Source organism: Nannobrachium achirus (genome assembly GCF_963921795.1).
Source record: "Nannobrachium achirus genome assembly, chromosome: 11".
NCBI classification, from domain to species: Eukaryota; Metazoa; Chordata; class Actinopteri; order Myctophiformes; family Myctophidae; genus Nannobrachium; species Nannobrachium achirus.
The window spans coordinates 20,212,572-20,231,771 of NC_137820.1; the positions used below are offsets into that span (position 1 = coordinate 20,212,572).

General features: G+C 41.2%; 1 protein-coding gene across 1 annotated transcript; it reads left to right on the forward strand.

Moving 5' to 3' along the window:
• Positions 1 to 1,347: 1,347 nt before the first annotated feature.
• gnrhr4 (gonadotropin releasing hormone receptor 4) lies at positions 1,348 to 18,597 on the forward strand (the record flags this gene model as incomplete). Its single annotated transcript, XM_080736931.1, has 4 exons — positions 1,348 to 1,863; positions 9,491 to 9,683; positions 9,904 to 10,176; positions 18,578 to 18,597. 4 exons carry the CDS (start codon positions 1,348 to 1,350, stop codon positions 18,595 to 18,597), a joined length of 1,002 nt encoding a protein of 333 aa, XP_080593057.1.
• Between the last annotated feature and the right edge of the window lie 603 nt (positions 18,598 to 19,200).

A 19,200-nucleotide genomic window follows, 5' to 3' on the forward strand; every position in this document is an offset into this window, starting at 1 on the left:
ATCTTTTGATGTGATTCAAATAGGCCTGCTTACCCTCATTTAGATATAATAGAATCTCCTATTTGGGAGCTGAGGACTTTTTTCTGCCAGTGCCAGTAACTTACTTCATATTAAAATGATTATGCCTATAGTATTTGTACCCCTAAATCAGGCTCTTGAGTGATTCTCTTCACACCAAGCGTCATGTCTGTGCTTGTCGAGGGCAGTAGAGGAGAAATGGACCTGCCGCTATTTTCTCTCCCCAATCATCGCTTGCGTGGGAGAAGAGGAATAAGGGACTGAAGCAACAGCAGCAGGGACACAAGAACACTTCTCGCTGGTAACATGATGTGCTGCTCGCTCTTTCAACTTCAGGTAGGCTACAGTAACTGATGGTTTCACATTCACTTTGAAAATGACTGTACTCCAGGTTAAATAAAAGTGACTCATCTTCGTCACATTCTTTTGATGTAACCAATGGAGCAATTCTTTAGTGGAGGAATCTATATGATCAGAGTCAGTGAAATATTCAATGAATAGGCTATTTTGGAATGAGAATAATGTATTCTGATTTTGTAAATTGTCTACATTTACACTTATGGCTATGATACAAGAAGAGTGGGCACTAAGGAAGTGTGACCACCTCGATGTTTTGCGTTTGTTTGTTTTTTGTCTTGTCTTGATCATTTTGTTTTATCTTGTGCTTGTTTTTTTGTTCCTTCTTTTCCAAATGCTGAATATTGTAATTTCTTATACTGTCTTAATGTATTGTATTTGCTACAACTATGCTGGTATATGGGATTGAGAGTAGGTATTTGTTGTAAGGATGTGGGAGGGGTGGGGGAGTGGGCAGTGTGTGTGGGGGGGAGGTTTGTTGGAGTGTATATGAGTTTTGTTGTCTTTATAACAAATAGTCTACGGTATCCATAAACATATTGTTAAAAATATATATTAGAAAAATGATCAAAAGGCCTATATGAATTAGAACTTCTATGCATGTACTTTGCTATAAAAACTGCTTGAAATGGTGTTAGTTGTGTGACACTCCACTGACACTGTGAGGCTGTCGGTTGGGGACGTGGGCAATGGGCATCATGAAATCCATTCTACAATAAATCGGACAATAAATCGGACGAACTCTACCTGCCTGCATTTCTCTCAACCTCTTCTCAAGACAAGACTTAGAACTATTCACACTCACATTCTCAAACTCAATTTCAGTCTAATGCAGTCCTATTATTTATTGTACACACGTGTCAATTTAATTAATTCTCCAATCTGTTTCTTTCCTTCTACGTATGCTGTTGATGTTCAGTTCCACTGTTAACTCAGCTGTGGAGCCATAGCCTCCAAATCCCTGGATTCATGATGTTTCGTCAAATGACGGAGCAAACAGTCAACGGCAGCTGTGAGAGACCCACATTGTTCTGCAACAGGAGCACAAGTGGACAGGAGCACCAGCTTCCCACCTTCTCCACAGCGGCCAAAGTCAGAGTGATCATCACCTTTGTTCTCTGTGCTGTGTCGGCAGTGTGCAACTTGGCTGTGCTGTACGCTGCTGGGCATGGCGGAAAGCGCAAATCTCACGTCAGGATACTCATAATGAATCTTACGGTGGCCGATCTGCTAGTTGCTTTCATTGTAATGCCAGTGGATGCCGTCTGGAATATCACGGTGCAGTGGCAAGGGGGAGACGCAGCCTGCAGGGTGCTGATGTTCTTGAAACTGGTGGCGATGTACTCCTGTGCCTTTGTAACAGTGGTTATTAGCTTAGATAGACAGTCTGCTATCCTAAATCCACTGGGCATCAGCGAGGCCAAGAGGAGAAGCAAGGTCATGTTGTCTGTGGCCTGGACAATGAGCGTGATTCTGTCTCTCCCTCAGGTAAGAGTGCGTGATAAAAGCCAAAGCTCTCCGAGCATTGTATCAAATTCATCAAATTCTAAGTTGTAAAGGTGAACTGTGTACACTGCAAAAGCTAGACGGTCCATTTATCCCGCATCTCAGAATTAAAATGACTCTCAGAATGTTTCTCTGTAACCTTCAATCAATTGTTTTCATCAAACGCTCTGTTCAATTATCTCTAAAACAGGGATAGCTGGCATGGTTCACATCCCATGACCTTTATTACAATCGCCCCAAAAAATTAGTGTGTTTGTTTGTGTGTTTGTGTGTGTTTCCATCTGTAACTCCACGTTCAGCAGTTGTTCAATTGTCTAAAAAACATAATACAAAAATCAATAACGCATGTACCTTGCCCAACATCAACTTTATCACCTTCAGATTTGTCTCTACTTTTCATATAATGCCAAAATGTTTAATTTTTTTTGGGCCATATATTGCACAAGCCATAGTTGACCGACGACACGATTCACGTCACAAATGGGCGTAAACAAACACTGCCTGCAAGCAGAGATGCAGAGATGGAGGAGATGGGGGGGGGGGGGGGGGGCAGTTGAGAGAGAGCAGCGGCACAGTATAACATATGATAGGAATAGCGTGCTTTAAACCTTCTACTTTACCCTTTCTGACTTTCCTGCAATGACAACCTTAATGCAGCTAGCAACAAAGGACCTATCTAATTTCGTTATGTGCCCACATGTGTCACAATTAATCCCACAATAACTGTTCCACTCTGTCTTTCTGTGCGCAAGGTCGCATTTCCCTCGGAACACTCCGGACACGGGACTGTAATCATCATGTATATAACCCAAGAGGACCTGTTAGGACCCGTACTGTGTGTGTGACATGTGTGTACTTTCTGCTTTTTATGCAAACTATAAAGCAAGCAAGCAATCAATCAATGTGTGTGTGTGTGTGCGCTGGCGTGCGCTTCTGCACTATATGATCAGGATACGGAACGAAGTGGAGTTGTTGTGTTTAACGTGCGTGCTGTGCTGTGTTTAGGCTGGCCTGGGATCAGATTCAGGTCCGTTATTACTATTAGCAGCGAGGCAGCGACATGAAGAATTCTGCCTGTCAATCAGTTAAGCGCACGCCGCACAGCTGCTGTGAGTGAGGGATCTCGGTACATGAAAGGGGATTTTAATAATGATTTACTCAGCGGCGGCGGACCGTACACGCAGACTACGCATGCTGCGTAGGGCCCCGCCGACCAAAAAGGCCCCCCACCGCCCCCTCCTCAGCAGAAAAGAACTACTGCTGCATGGTTAATCGTTTTCAAACCGAAATCGCGATGCGAAATCCCGCGATTAGCGAATCGCAAAGGCCCAAATCGCAAATCCCAAGCAATATGGAGACATTTTAATTTTTGAAATCCCTTCATAATTGACTAAGGAATGATCAAATCAAACTGTGGTGACTTTCTTTGCTTCCGAGCATCCACACCGCTGAAAGTGAAAGTAAATTTGTGCAGGACTCTGCCAGTGCGTGGGAACTAGGGGTGCTGCAGGTGTTCCAGCACCCCATGGGGAAGTTTTCATTTTTTTATTTAAATAAGAAAAGAACAAATCAAACATAGCAAAAATACGTTGCCTGTTGTTGTGGTTTTTTATTTATTCATTTATATATATATTTGTATTTATATATATATATTTCCATTATAAAATGGATACAAAAATTATAAAAAATATTAGGCCTATTATTTTTAAATAAGAAAAGAACAAATCAAACATAGCAAAAATACGTTGCCTGTTTTTGTCGTTTTTTATTTATTCATTTATATATATATTTTTTATATATATATATATATATATATATATATATTTCCATTATAAAATGGATTAAAAAATGATAAAAAAATATTAGGCCTATTATTTTTTCGCGAACAACAACGTGTGTAGAAATTACCTAAAACAAACAACATCTGTGTAGAAATGACATAAACATGATTTAAAACATCAAAACATCGCAGGCACCGTTTTCTATAGTTCACGATTCGGTGTATAACACCAACGGCAACGTCCGTTGACGCTGCGAGTGGAAAAGTACTGAAATGTTTCTACTTAGGTAAAAGTACTCTGTTACAAGTAACGTGTGTGTTCGAATGTGTTACTTGAGTAAAAGCACAAAAGTATTAGGCTACCGATGCCAAAATCATTCCATGTTCTACAACAACTTCATAATTAAAAAAAAAACTATTCAACAGTAGGCCTATACCATTGTACACTTTATTTCAACATAATATTTAACTTTGCCTTTCCTACTACACTACACATCCCATGCCACCTAAACAAACGCCCAGGGGGTGCTTTTTTTCTATCTTATTATAACCCACCCAGCCAAAACAGAGCAGGCCACCCTGTACCTGAGGGGTTTGTATTTCTGAAACTATTGTATATATCTTACAGACTCAACATTTTACACCATTTTGCATTTTGGAACAAACTGCATATTTAATGTTGAGCTATCCTACATTTGTAGGTATATTGCTTAGCTGCCCTCTGGACTGTATCCATCTCTTGAGTACAGGGGACTTTTACATAAGGGGCCAGGCCCCCGCAGGGGGCTTTTTTCTAGTTTCTATAACCCATAAGTTACTGCAGAGAGCACCTTGAAGCAAGCAAAGATAATACATTTCAGATAACACAAATATTTGTGTTATCTGAAATAGGCAGCATTCTTACTTGAGCTGAGTGTACTTGCAAAGGATGTTTTGCTGTTCTTCTTTAAACATCTCAACATAGATCGCTATCCTAATGAAAGGATGGATATCTGCACACTGACTTAGAGCCTGCTGGCCTGTGTACCTGTCATGGTCAGCACACAGTTTTGGTTCACATAATTTTGTGGAGCCACCTATGGGAAGAACTGAACGTGCTTATAGAGGGCCCTCAACAATTTGGGTTTAATTGGATGTTGCATGTCTGCATGTCTATGCAAGAGGATATGAGGGTCAGCCTGTTTGTCTGTACGGATCAGCATCAAATGTCTTGTGCCCAGCCAAATATGGTTGTATGCTCTTTGAAATATTTAACTTTCATTTTAATAAAGTAAATGGGATCTGATCTGGCTGCAATTTTTCCCTAACTTCAGGGTCATAGATATGACATACTTAGTACATATGACATACGTAGTGTGGCAACCCAGCGGATGTGTGGAGGTAAGTTTCACCATAAAACTGAGGTTCTTAACGCCTGGGGTCTTTGTCCTTGAGCTTAGGCTCATGGAATCTCACGCCTGGGGTCTTTGTCCTTGAGCTTAGGCTCATGGAATCTCTTTTGTCTTGTAATGTCCTTCTTACCTGACTCTTGCTGGAAAGTGTTGCCTCCCTACTGTCTGGCACCAACTGACTCTCCATGTTACTTGTTTGCCAGTGTGTTAAAGGTTCAGCTGATTGATTATTAGATAAATAGTAGGGGTGTAAGAATCACACCTCTATTGACACGTTTCACACAGATTTAATGTCTTTGCTAAATAGTTACTATATTGATTTTAAATCATTAAATCAAATCGTATCGTATCCCCATGAATGAACCAATATTGTCCATGTATCATATCGTCAACCATGTATCGTGATGCGTACCGAATTGTTGTTCAAATGTATTGTTACACCCCTAATAAATAGGCTCCAGATACATCCATGTGCCAATTACCTAGTGCAGGGGTAGGCAACCTTAGGCACAGGTGCCAAAATTGGCACCGGCACACTGGCAGAAGTGTGTGAGAGAGGATTTTTTATTTAAAAACAAATCTTTTTTGAAACATGGTCAATTAAATGAAGTTAGCTAATTTATAGCAAATTATGTCTTGCACAACATTCTACATTCATTAAAACTCTGAATTCTGACTGCGGAGGGAGTCAGGGAGATAGTTGGGTTATTGCTCTGGGACTAATGATCGTTATAACAATGTCCTGCCAATCAAAATATGTCAAAATAGTTGTCATTATTATTTTTTTAAACATGGTAATTAATGAAGTTTGCTAATTTATTGCAAATTACATCTAGACTTGCACATCATTCTACATTCATTAAAACTCTGAACTCTGACTTGGGAGAGAGTCGGGGAAATAGGTGGATTAGTGCTCTGGGTCTAATGATCGTTATAACAATGTCCTGCCAATCAAAATATCTCAAAATATTAGTAATTAAAATTCATGTTGACATGGCACACTGACACTCTAGAAAATAAAAACATGGCGCTTCATTTCAAAAAGGTTTGCTGACCCCTGACCTAGTGGCTGTAGAACCTGGACAGGTCCCTCCCTCTATCACCTCTCTCAGTCTGACAGCTGAGTTGACAGCTCAGTTCACCCTGGTTTGCCACAGTAGATAGACAAGTGACGTCATAGATGACTGACGTCACACGATACCTACACAAATCTACATTGCAGCCAGGCCGTTCCGCTCCTATACTGTACATCTGGCTTTGTCCGTTTGTCCTGAGAAAATGGCCGCTCAGGGTCACATTGGCTAAGCTTTGCAGGACACTAAGTAATCAAACTAGAAATACTGTTCCTACGAAACAGTGAGGGCTTGCATATAACACCATGTATGGGCGCAAAGATCTACCGTTTGGCTGCACCTCATTGGCTAAGGGCCCTGCCTTTGTACTGTCGAGGAGAACTTGACTGATAAATAATGAAGGTAACATACGTGTGCTTTCAGCGAGCCCACAACAACTAACTCATAAATAGCACCACTCACTTCACACCCAGTGTGATTTTCTTTTTATTGTGCACAGCTATTATGGTTTTCTTGTAATATCCTATATTCTTTTGCAGAGAAATTGTCCACAAAATGTCTCTTCAGAGAGAAAAAGCATGTTTATATGTGAATGACAAATACAGAATAGCCCAGTGATTGAGATTGCATGCTGAATACAAATAAGGCAGGTTTCTGACCAGATGCACTTGACTCTTCTACAGTACTGGTTCCCAAACAGTGGGTCGGGACCCGTTTGTGGGTCACGGACAGATTTTTATGGGTCACGACTCGAGAAAAATCCCAATTTCTTTTCCTACAAAAATAATGTGTGTATATATATATATATGTTACAATACGTTTGGGTAACTCAGTACGTTCATTGTAAGAGCGCTTGTTTTGTCGTTCACCACACACTAATCACCACCAGATGGCGACGACAGCCATTCACTAGTGCAGGCGCTGAAGTCACTCGTTTGCGACTCTCTTTCTTTATTTACTAGCCTAGCTCGGCAGTGTTTAGCCATTAGCTTACTATGCCTTACTCTAACCCTAACCCTAACCCTAACCTCAGTAAAACGATGCCTAACCCTAACCCTAACCCGAACCTCCGTGGGGTGAGGCGTTGTCATTCCTGCCGACGCTACGTTGTTGTGGATCAAAGCGACCGCTTGTTCCGCCCCGCGCTGCACGACGAGCGCTCCGTTTCTCGATCGTACTGTTTCTCTATCAAACCGTGACATATATATATATATATATATATATATATATATATATATATATATATAGTGAAAATTGCCGATCTACAAGCGCACAACGCAGCGCAAAGCTACGACATGTTGTGTGCTTGTAGATCTGCTGTTTTCACTAGTTTGGGTCCCGGTCAAATGTCTAATCTCTCTTTTGGGTCTTGAACTGAAAAGTTTGGGAACCACTGTTCTACAGTATATTACTGTGTTGATACATGTACTGCACAAGATCAAGATCAATCAAGGGGAGTTTATATGTCGCTATGGCCCTCAAGACAATAACAGGAATTATTACATTATACATAAGATAATATCTATTGAAGACGTAAATATGCTAAAACAAGGTTATTTACAGATCAATGCAGCTTATTGTTTTAGTTAGTTTTTTTCTCCTTTTCATTAGTTTATTATGTATTTATTTGTCTGTGTTCAAGGCTCCGACAGTCACAGAGAAAAAGCTCTTCATAAGCCTTGAGACTCGGGCTGTGAGACGCCTGAAGCCATTGCCAGCCTGCATCATGAAACGGCCTGTTACTGTGCTGCTGTGGCAGTCACTTAAGCAGTGTATTAGGACAGTGGTTCTCAACCTTTTCGGGCCGTGACCCCCAAAATAATCATATTCTAACTGGGGACCCTCCCACCCTGATGAGCACTAAGACTTGAGGCATTACATTTTCTATAACACGTTCGATTGTGAAAATAGCAGATCTACATGCTCACAACGCCTCGCAACGCACAATGCCTCTAATATTTGACAATTTGTTTAATTTGGCATTTAATAGGCATTAAAAAGTCAATACATTGTCACTTTAGAAATGTGCTATACACTTAAACTTTATGTTGGTTTGTTTACTGTTGAGTGAGAAAACAATGTTGCACATTAATTTAATCATCTGAGGACCCCCCAAAATAATTTGGGGACCCCTCTGGGGGTCCCGACCCACAGGTTGAGAACCACTGTATTAGGAGACCATTTAACATTAAAAAAAAACATGTTGAATACGGAATATAAACAAATTCAACATTCCAAAGCAGTCAAATGAAACAAATGAAAAAAACTGTGTTTTTCAAAAATCAGCCTCACACGTGGCGCTATAGCAGGCCCATGTGAACAAATGTGGGGCATAGGTTCATAATTGGCATCCAGGGAGTGTGTGTGCACAGTTTGGCAGCAACCGGGTCAACGGTGCCAGAAATGAGCTGGTGACAGACAGACGGACACACGGATGGACAGACAGGGTGCAAAACACACTCTCTTGTGAACAATGCTGGTCTCTTGTATGAGCAATCCTTTCCTTGCCAAAGGATTTCAACCCCTGCCATCTGCAATGACTGTTGCAGGACATCTGATGGCTGACTGGCAATGAGTTTGTTTGTCTGGCCATGTGTCTATAGCTGCTGCTCTCCCCCATTGATTCATTGATTTAATACTTTATTAACAGTTTGTAAAAAGTTCCTAAAAGGATAAAAAAAACAAATCCCAGAGGGCTTGTTTCCATTATGGTCCTAGGTATTGATTACTTATTTGCCTTTTTATCACCTGAAACATTGTTATCTAAAATACAATAAGCCATTAGAGGCAGTTTGCCAAGTATTTTATAATGGATGAGGTGTGTAGTAACTCACACTCATACATTTTCCCAAAACTCGATTTAGATTTTCCATTCTAATAGAGCAGGGGTAGGCAACTTAGGCACGGGTGCCAACATTGGCACAGTGGATGGTGATCACTGGCACACTGGCAGAAGTGTGAGAGAGCCCGCACATCTATATGGAACTTACTGCCTGCATATACTGTAATTCTACATTCATTCAAGCTTATAACTTTGACTGGGGTGAGACTGCCTAGTCTGGGAGACAGTCTGGGAGAGTGGGTTATTGCTTGAGTCTAATGATCATTAGGCCAACATAAGCCTACATCCTATTGTAAAAGAATATATTTTTAAAGAGGAAGGACAAAAATAAAGGTTATTTGTAGCCTGTCCAAATCAATTGGAAATATGACATTTTGATGTGTTATGGCACACTAACTATCAAGAAAATGAAAACATGGCACTTCATGTCAGAAAGGTTGCCGAGCCCTGTAATAGAGGGTATGCGTGTTGATGTATTTCAGAGCCATGGCTAAGAATAACTATATGTTGTGTCTTCACACAGATGTTTATATTTCACAACGTGACCATCACAGTTCCTGAGAACTTCACCCAGTGCACCACCCATGGGAGTTTCGTCAGGCGCTGGCAGGAGACCGTCTATAACATGTTCACGTTTGTCTGTCTCTTTCTGCTTCCTCTGGTCATCATGATCTTCTGCTACACACGCATCTTCGTGGAGATATCCAGACGCAATCGTACGTTTCCATCTTTTTAGCCTAATATGCAGTCGCAATGGTTGATTTATGTTTTATATATATTTGAGTGTACAGGGGAAAAAAACAACAATTGATGGTGTTGATTTAACTGTGAGTAGTGAGTGTTATGTTGTGAAGTGACACTCTTGTGGTAAAGTACAGTATTTATGTATGATTGCTACAGTCCTGTGGTGAAGTCAGTATTTTATGTCCATTACAGTTCTGTCCAGGGAAGATCATCTCCGGCGCTCACGCAACAACATCCCCAAAGCTCGTATGAGAACTCTGAAGATGAGCATCGTTATTGTGACATCCTTCATCGTCTGCTGGACCCCATACTATCTTCTGGGCCTGTGGTACTGGTTATTCCCTGATGAAATGGAGGAGACCGTGTCTCATTCTCTCACTCACATGCTATTCATCTTTGGTCTCTTCAGTGCATGTTTAGACCCCGTTACTTATGGCCTGTTCACCATTCACGTTCGCCACAGCTGTAAGGAGCGCTATCATAGTACAACAATGCGAACAGATTTGGAAAACTACGCATCACTTTCAAGCTCTCTGAGGTGCTCCAACTTACAAATGACACGGCTCTCTCCTCAGAGGCAGGCTGTCACCAGAAGCCACAATGCACACACACAGGAGAGCAAAGAACCCCTGGGACCCCAATCTACACCGTAAAATACTCCGTTTTAGAGAGTATTCTTCTGTACCAGATGGAACATTCCATGCATTTGCACATGAGTTAAACACCTGTGTCCATTGTGTCCATTTGGTTCCTAACTATCAATTATTTCGCTCGGGACCCACTGGAACCCCAACCCCCCCCAACCCCCCCCCCCCCCCCCCCTGCCCAAAAGAGGATTCTCAGACCCCATGTTGAGACCCAGTGAGAACCCAATGGCAGCAAAGCCTAAGCATTACCAGAGGCGTAGCCATTATAGGCATATTGGGTGGTGGCAGCCACCCCAAGTGCAATCTTGCCTCCCTTAGAACACTGACTGGGCCCACACTTATCTAGCTGCTGAAAGGCTGAGGCAAGAAAAAACAATCTGCTCTACCGACAACAGTAGCTACATTGGCTGCCCCATTTGCACTGTTTACCAAGCTACAAAAGCTATCCATTCTCCATATCAATGTGTGACGTTTTAAGTACTGTGTGTACTAATTTTGTATATAGTGTATTGCAACACATTGCAATATTACAATAGAGACAGACTTTGTGCAAACATATGCTCAACTGATTCAATGTTTTATTTATGTACCGTAAGTATATACTGTATATTGAGAACTGTACCGATTTCATGTCATCACATATTCCAGAAAAACAGAACACCAGATACTGGTAATGTCAAGAAAGGCAATTAGTTCAATATCCCTTCTTGTGCTGTATGTGTTTGTGTTTTCAAAGACACAAAGGTGGCAAAATGTATGCATGATAATATTAAATTCTTGCTCCAAGTAATACTGTATAAGATATTGTGCATGGTAATGTCAAGAGAGGCAATTAGTTCAATATCCTTTCTTGTGCTGTATGTTTGTGTTTTCAAAGACACAAAGGTGGCAAAATGTATGCATTGATAATATTTAATTATTGCTCCAAGTAATATAAGATATTGTCCACAATATGATTGCAACCTGTCAGCAACCTGTCAAAAACATATACTGAATAAAGTGTTTGTGCATGATTTGACTGAATTCCATTATACCATTACCTAATTAATACCTACTGTATATGATCACAATTATGTTTTTTCGTCATTTTAAATATTCACATTCATGTTGGAGAATGGCTTAATCAAAGTAAGACCCAGACTTATAATGCAAAACATAACTAGAAGCAGTGCTCTTCCGAGCACAGGTCTCCACCAGGCCGTGCGTCCTGGTGGTGCTACTGTATAATAGGCCAATGTAAAAAGGGTGGCATATGTTCTTCACCTTAGATCTTTCATGGCAATCGGACGCTGCATGCATGATTTCAAGCATTGTGTTCCAAAAATGTGTTTTGCTAAAGTCTACCTGCTGGTGGCGCTATAACAGGACAATGTTAAAAAGGTAGCATTTGTTCCTTGACCTAGTGGGAATATGTGTGGCAAATGTCACGGTAATCGCAAGCTGCGTTGATGATTTGAGGCATTTTGTTCAAAAACGGAGCAATCCTGCAAACTTTGGAAGCTAATATTAGCCAATCAGGATGGAATGTGAAATATCAGACGGATCGGACTTGATCACATGACTATAGAGATACTGTGTACCGATTTGCATGATTTTTGGATAAAATCTCAAGGAGTAATATCCAAAAATGTGTTTTACATAAGTCGGCCCAAAGGTGGCGCTATAAAAGGCTGATGTGAAAAATGCAGGGCAAAGGTTTATCCTTAGCCTCTAGGGAGTGCGCTTACAAAGTTTGAAACTGATCGGTGGAGTTATAGGTAAAACCACAAATCGGGCTGTTATAGCGCCACCATGAGGCTGATTAAAAAATAATTAAGTGGCATTTCTTCCTCGGCCTAGTGGGAACGTGTGTGCGCGATTTCATGATAATTGCACTTTGCGTTTGTGATTTGAGGCATTTTGTTCAAAACGGCTCAATCCCACAAACTTTGGAAGCCAATCTTAGCCAATCAGGATGGAATATGCAAAATCGGACAGATCCGTGTCGATCACATGACTGTCGAGATATTGCCTACCGATTTGTAGGATTTTTGGACAAAATCTGTAAGAGTAGTGCACAGAAATGTGTTTAGCAAACATCGGCCACTAGTTGGCGCTAGAAAAGGCCCATTTGAAAAATTTAGGGCAGAGGTTCTAGATTGGCATCCAGGGAATGTGTGTGCTCACTTTGGCAGCGACCGGGCCAACGGCGACTGAGATTTGGCGCTCAAAAACTGCGAGGACGCACGGACGCACGCACGGACGGACGCACGCACGGACGGACACACGGACGGAGGGGAAAACATACTCTCCCTCAGCCTTCGGCTGGTGGAGACAATAAGGTAATTGTATTTAGACAGGTCCAAGAAGGGGATTTTAATGCACTGTGAACATCTTCTAATTTATGGTGCCATCAGACACCCAAAACCAATTGACTCTGTAATTGTCATTTATACTAATTACAAGCCATTGCAGTCATGTATTTATGAACTATTGGACAAAGAAGAGTGATTTGTGAAAATATCCATATCATGTTACATCAAAAACCTGTGGCATTTTACATTACCACAAGAAAGATGTCTCTTAAAGTTTGGTGGCTATTTTAATGTTTGTAGTGAGTGTTTAGGAATGTAGGAATTCAATGAATTCACTGGCAGAATTCATCAGTGGTGGACGAATTTCACCAATACTAGTCAGTTCAGTAATTGCTTTTAAATATATTTAAGTATTCAAAGATTCATGCTTTCAGCTAGTGGTTGGCTAGGGAGGTAGAGTGGCCGTCTTGGAATCCGCCACTAATGTCTTTGCTGTGTTCTGTTATTGTGGGAAAACAATAACAGTGAATAATCCTGAATTAGCCGATCAACAAGCTCACAACGCATTGTGAACTTGTCAATCTGCTATTTTCTGTGAAACAATACAGATGCTGGGGTTTAGTTTTTAAATTAAATAAAATGGTGGCATGTGTAGCATGTTTTTACATGTTTGGTTTAGCTTGTACTATCCTATTTATAAAATAAGAAACTAGAGATGTTATGTTTTGTTTATATTGTTCATAGTTAGCCCGGTTGGTAGATTTAGCGACTTGGTCGGTAGATTTAGCGACCCGGTCGGTGGATTTAGCGACCCGGTCGGTCGATTTAGTGACCCGGTCGGTCGACCGGTCGGTAGTTTTAGCGACCCGGTCGCTGAAAACTACCGACCAGGTTGCAACCCGGTTGGAGGTCGCTAAATGATCTCTATGAAAATCTATGAAAATCCTGAACTTCCTCTGGTCCATATGTGCTTTCCAAGATATGGACTTAATACTGATGACATCAGGGATCTCCATATATGGGCATAAATGGGACATAGACTGACACAGAGATTTCCATAATTGTACTTTTGGTACTTTAAGTACATTTGGATACCAATACTTTTGTACTTTTACTCAAGTACATTTTTTATTCTGGACTTTTACTTGTAACAGAGTGATTCTACATTGCAGTATTGATACTTTTTACTTAATTATAAAATGTAGGTACTTTTTCCACCACTGTGTAAACGTTTGTGTTCTCATGCCAATAAAGCTTCTTTGAATTGAAGATTGGCTTTAAAACTTGAATATCTCAAAAGTACTATTTCAGCATGGCATCATTCTATAAGCTATATCTTCAAAACGGTTGGGTCAATCTCCACAACCAATATATCATTTTGTAGCTATGATCCCCAGCTTTCAAATGAAATGAAAGAATGAAAATGAAAAAAAGATCAATGACTAGCTGTCAGCCGTGTCCAGTCACATATACGGCCGTTCATTTATTTAGTGAATTAATTTCCCCCATTGACTTCAATAGGGAAAATTCAAATGGTAAGACAAAATTCATTTGCGTCCCGACAACCACACTTGCAATTTCCAATTGTATCTTTCTAGTTTAACTTTGTTCTCCATCAAGGATTTCAATTAATGTTTTTCTTTTTACGTACAGTAATAGCTTGATGTGTAGGCCTATACTGTTGCAACACATTCTACTGGCTACATGACAGAGTTCATCTCTGCAGACTGTTCTGAGAACAGTATTGCTTATTGTATGGAACAGGTGTCACACTGAATTACACCAGTGAACAGGGCATGGCTGGTGAACCATGTAAATACTGCCAGTAGTTGGATGACAGGTGCATCTTGAGCTACTGTACGATGAAATTCTAATCAGTGACCTAGAGCAGATACGTGGCTTTGCATGAACATCAGATTGCAAAATCATTACTCTCAGTACATTTAACACACATTAACTTCCATTGAGACACACCATAAACAACTCCCAGTGGGACTATGCTAACAGTGTTGTCCATTCCTGCTTCACTGTTATTGCTTTAACGCAGGGGTCTTCAACAGGGGGTCCGGGACCCCTAGGGGGTCCTCAGAGTTACTACAGGGGGTCCTTCAAATCTTTGTTTGATATAAAGCTTTTTTCTCCTTAATTTCTTATATGTACCCACTTGAACCCTAATGTCCATATTCTGAGAACCTTTGCCAAAAATAGACGATCTACAAGCTCACAGCGCCTATTTTTGGCGTAGAGGGGAAAAAAAGAGTGAAAGGTCAAGTTTATTAAGTATTGACAGTTCAAGTGGTTAGTTATATATCTGATAACACAATGAATCCAAAATACACCGATGCTTGTGCTGTCAAACGATGAAACTATGGAATCTGGGGGTGAGTCCCTGCTTCATCTCTCTCTCAGCTAAGGGGTCCTTGGCCTGAAAACGTTGAAGACCCCTGCTTTAACGCATTAAAGTTAGTTAGTTAGTTAGTTATGAGAAAGGGCTCATGAGGTAGCTATGATGTCATTATGTAACTAGAAATACTGTTCCCACGAAACAGTGTGGGCTCGCATGGAACACCATGTATGGGCAGATTGGGCACAAAGATCTACCCAACGGGCACTCCAACATATATGGGCATAAAGATCTGCTCAAAGGGCACTCCAACATTACTTCTCCTACCTTCAATCCCTCAGATCCCCTATATAAAGTTTTGGGAGAACTTACTACAAAAGATTTCATGTTGTATATTTATATCAGGTCTCACTTGTTGATGGTGATGTCACCAAGAACGCTGCTCCTTGTTGGCTAAAGGCCCTGCCTTTGTACTGTCTGTCATTTCTTTTAGGAGAATAAACTATAAAGATTTGAGAGAACATACTGGTCCAAAGTTCATGTAAAAAAGGTTTTGTGCACGTGATGCGAAAATCCCAGGAGGAGATAGATTTTAACAGTTTACATATAATTCAAAATGGTGGGAGATCTAAAGGTCAGAGGTCAAAAGTCAGAGTGGCAAAGTTGTTCGGCATGAGGAGACGCACATGTGCATACAGGTTTCATGGCTGTATGTCAAACAGAGCATGAGCTATACCTGTTCAAAGTTTGCACTTTCAAAGGCTTCCTACAGTGCCACCCTTTGGCCTGAACTGAATGAGAAAAACAAAAAAATTCTAAACTAAAACTAAACTGATTAAAATTCCAAAACTATTATAACCTTGATTACATCTGTTTAACTCTACCTGCCTCACTGGACCTTTACATACCGCAAAAAAAATCTCTCTCTCTCTCTCTCTCTTGGATGGGACAAAGGGGAAGAACAAATTGTAAACGACAGCTCAGCATTCGGCTCTGTTACTACAAGTTTGGGCCCAAGCCAGAAAGAAAGGTCATGACCTGACGGGCTTGTTCGTGGAGGTAGTTAGTAATGAGAATCTTCTATTTCCATAACGTTGATGACCCAACCCAGAAGTACGCTGAATGAAAGTTTCATTGACTTCCATTATGAGAAAGGAATTTTTTTTTCAAATGCTTCCTCCTCAAAGTCTCTGCAATGGAAGTGCTGGAAATGCTGACTACAACTCCCCATACCATCATTTCAACTTTTCAGGGGTGTAAATAACCTATTTAGCTTGCTACATAGCCAGAGCCTAAATGGATATTCAAATATATTCATATAAAATGGAAAGATTTTTTAAATGACAAAAAGTTCATCTTCTGTTCGAAACTTTCAGGAGGTGAAGTAACAGAATGTGTCACATTCAAAGTTTGTGGAAGAATTGTCTGGCTCGAGAGACTACCAACCTAGAAAATTAGAGTTGTGTATAAGGTGAGCCATCTGGATCATCATGTTTCGTTCCACTTAAGCATGGCCTGAGTGGTCAGCGCCATCTGTTGGACAACTCACATCTGTTGGACAACTCATTTGTTGAAGTGTGGAGATGATGGGTTGTCATCAGAATATGGAACTACAATATGGAACTGATCTTATGTGGTGTGGAGATGCTGGTGCATCTTCAGAGGCCCTAGCTCACTGAAACCCTTGTCGCACAGTTTACAGGCAAAGGGTTTTCTCCACTGTGTGTGGATACACTGGTGCGTCTTCAGACTCCCTAACACACTGAGACCCTTGTCACACGGTTTACACACAAAGGGTTTTTCACCACTGTGGATATGCTGGTGCTTCTTCAGGCGACCTAACACACTGAAACCCTTGTCACACTGTTTACACACAAAGGGTTTTTCTCCACTGTGGATACGCTGATGTATCTTCAGACTCCCTAACACACTGAAACCCTTGTCACACTGTTTACACACAAAGGGGTTTTCTCCACTGTGGATACGCTGATGTATCTTCAGACTCTCTAACACACTGAAACCCTTGTCACACTGTTTACACACAAAGGGTTTTTCACCACTGTGGATACGCTGGTGTGTCTTCAGGTAGCATAGCTCACTGAAACCCTTGTCACACTGTTTACACACAAAGGGTTTTTCTCCAGTGTGGACACGGTGGTGTTTCTTCAAGGTTGCTAACTCACTGAAACCCTTGTCACACTGCTTACACACAAAGGGTTTTTCTCCAGTGTGGACACTCTGGTGTTTCTTCAAGTTACTCGAAACACTGAAACCCTTCTCACACTGTTTACACACAAAGGGTTTTTCTCCACTGTGGATACGCTGGTGTGTCTTCAGGTGACCTAACTGACTGAAACCCTTGTCACACTGTTTACACACAAAGGGTTTTTCTCCACTGTGGATACGTTGGTGTGTCTTCAGACTCCCTAACACACTGAAACCCTTGTCACACTGTTTACACACAAAGGGTTTTTCTCCACTGTGGATACACTGGTGTGTCTTCAGGTGACCTAACTGACTGAAACCCTTGTCACACTGCTTACACACAAAAGGTTTTTCTCCACTGTGGATACGCTGGTGTGTCTTCAGGTGATCTTACTTACTGAAACTCTTGTCACACTGTTTACACTGGAAAGGTTTTTCTTTTGGGTGGACATGCTGTATCGATACCTCAATGAAACTCTTATCACATAAGAGGTTTTCTTTCCTGTGTAAGTTATCAAATGTTTCTTTACTTCTCCTGGCTGCGTTGAAGCCCTCGCAAGATCTCGGTTTGGATCTCGGTTTGTCTGTGTCTCCTTGTTGCTGGCTGGTTACACAGCTGGTGGAAGATGATGGCAGCTGTCCATTGCTCATCATTTGACAGTAGAGGTGACCCAAGACGTGAAGGCTTAAGGACACTCAGAACAGGACACCTGCCTCTGCGTCTTGGAAGATTGGTTCAAGTACCGCTTCAGCTACTTGAATTGTAAATTGGAAGGCTTGTCTTTGTCTCTTGCAGGCTGGAAATACTAATATATTCTCTATCAATCTCTTTCTCCCCCTCTATGTTTCCCTCTCTCTGGCTCTCACAGTACACTCTGTTTATAAATACTCTGTCTTGGCCGTACACAGACTAAATGTGATGTTTAAAAACTATGTCACATCTTATTCAGGTCGACCAGAGCTCTAGTCTGACGTCACACGACACAAACCATTGACATTATTACTAATAAGACCGATTTGCACATCTGACAGTTGCAATTCATCCATCTTTGAATTTAGTTGAGTCATTGAATCAAGTTGATGACCAAACGCGGAAGTAAAGGCAGGAACACACTTCACACTGTCTTTCTTGAAATCGTCTGTCATAATGTCGTTGTGGTTTTCACAACCCGATTGATCGCAGGGAAGGCATTGCACAATGCAAGACGTTTCACGGGACAGAATAGCCGAGTTGTAGCCGAGCTTCTGGCTAATGAGAGGGAGTGTTGTTGCGGACTCGACGTTAACAGCATGAAGCTCAGGGATTGGTTGAGAGGGATGTTTTGGTGCGCTGCTGTGAGTTTGTGTGAAACTCGGCTTCTATGTGTTGCTAACAGTGTCGGCGACTGATGTGTAGCAAGAAAATGGACTTTGAAGTAGGGCTGCACGATTTTGGGAAAATATCTAATTGCGATTTTTCTGACCAATATTGCGATTGCGATTTTATTCGCGATATTTACAGGGGCTAAAGCAAAAAAAAAAAAAACCTAAGATGGAAATTTATTTTGACTTGACTAGCAAGTATTATGCTGCATTTTGACGATTTCGGTCATGTTATTAACTCATATGCTGCGATGGCCGTGAATCCCGCAGATTTCTCTATGTCGCTCACTGCTTGCTTCTCCTACCTGTTAACGCGGGCGCTCATCCAATTCCCATCGTGCGCGATCGGACACTGCTATGCATCGTGCGTTCGCGTAATCCATCAGCTTCTCAAATCCGTTGAAACATTGAAAATTGATCAATCCGTTCTCCATCTGTAAGCCGTTGACTTCACACAGTAAGCTGACGGGCCAAAATAGACGACCGACCGGACTTCCGGTTTAGGGGTTCAATGTTAAACTGGTCCGCTCAATAATGTGTCCGTGTAGAAACGATGATCACGAAACATTAGTTCCGGGAAAAAAAATAATAAAAATAAAATATTTTTTTTTTTATTAATTTTTATTACATTTAAGGG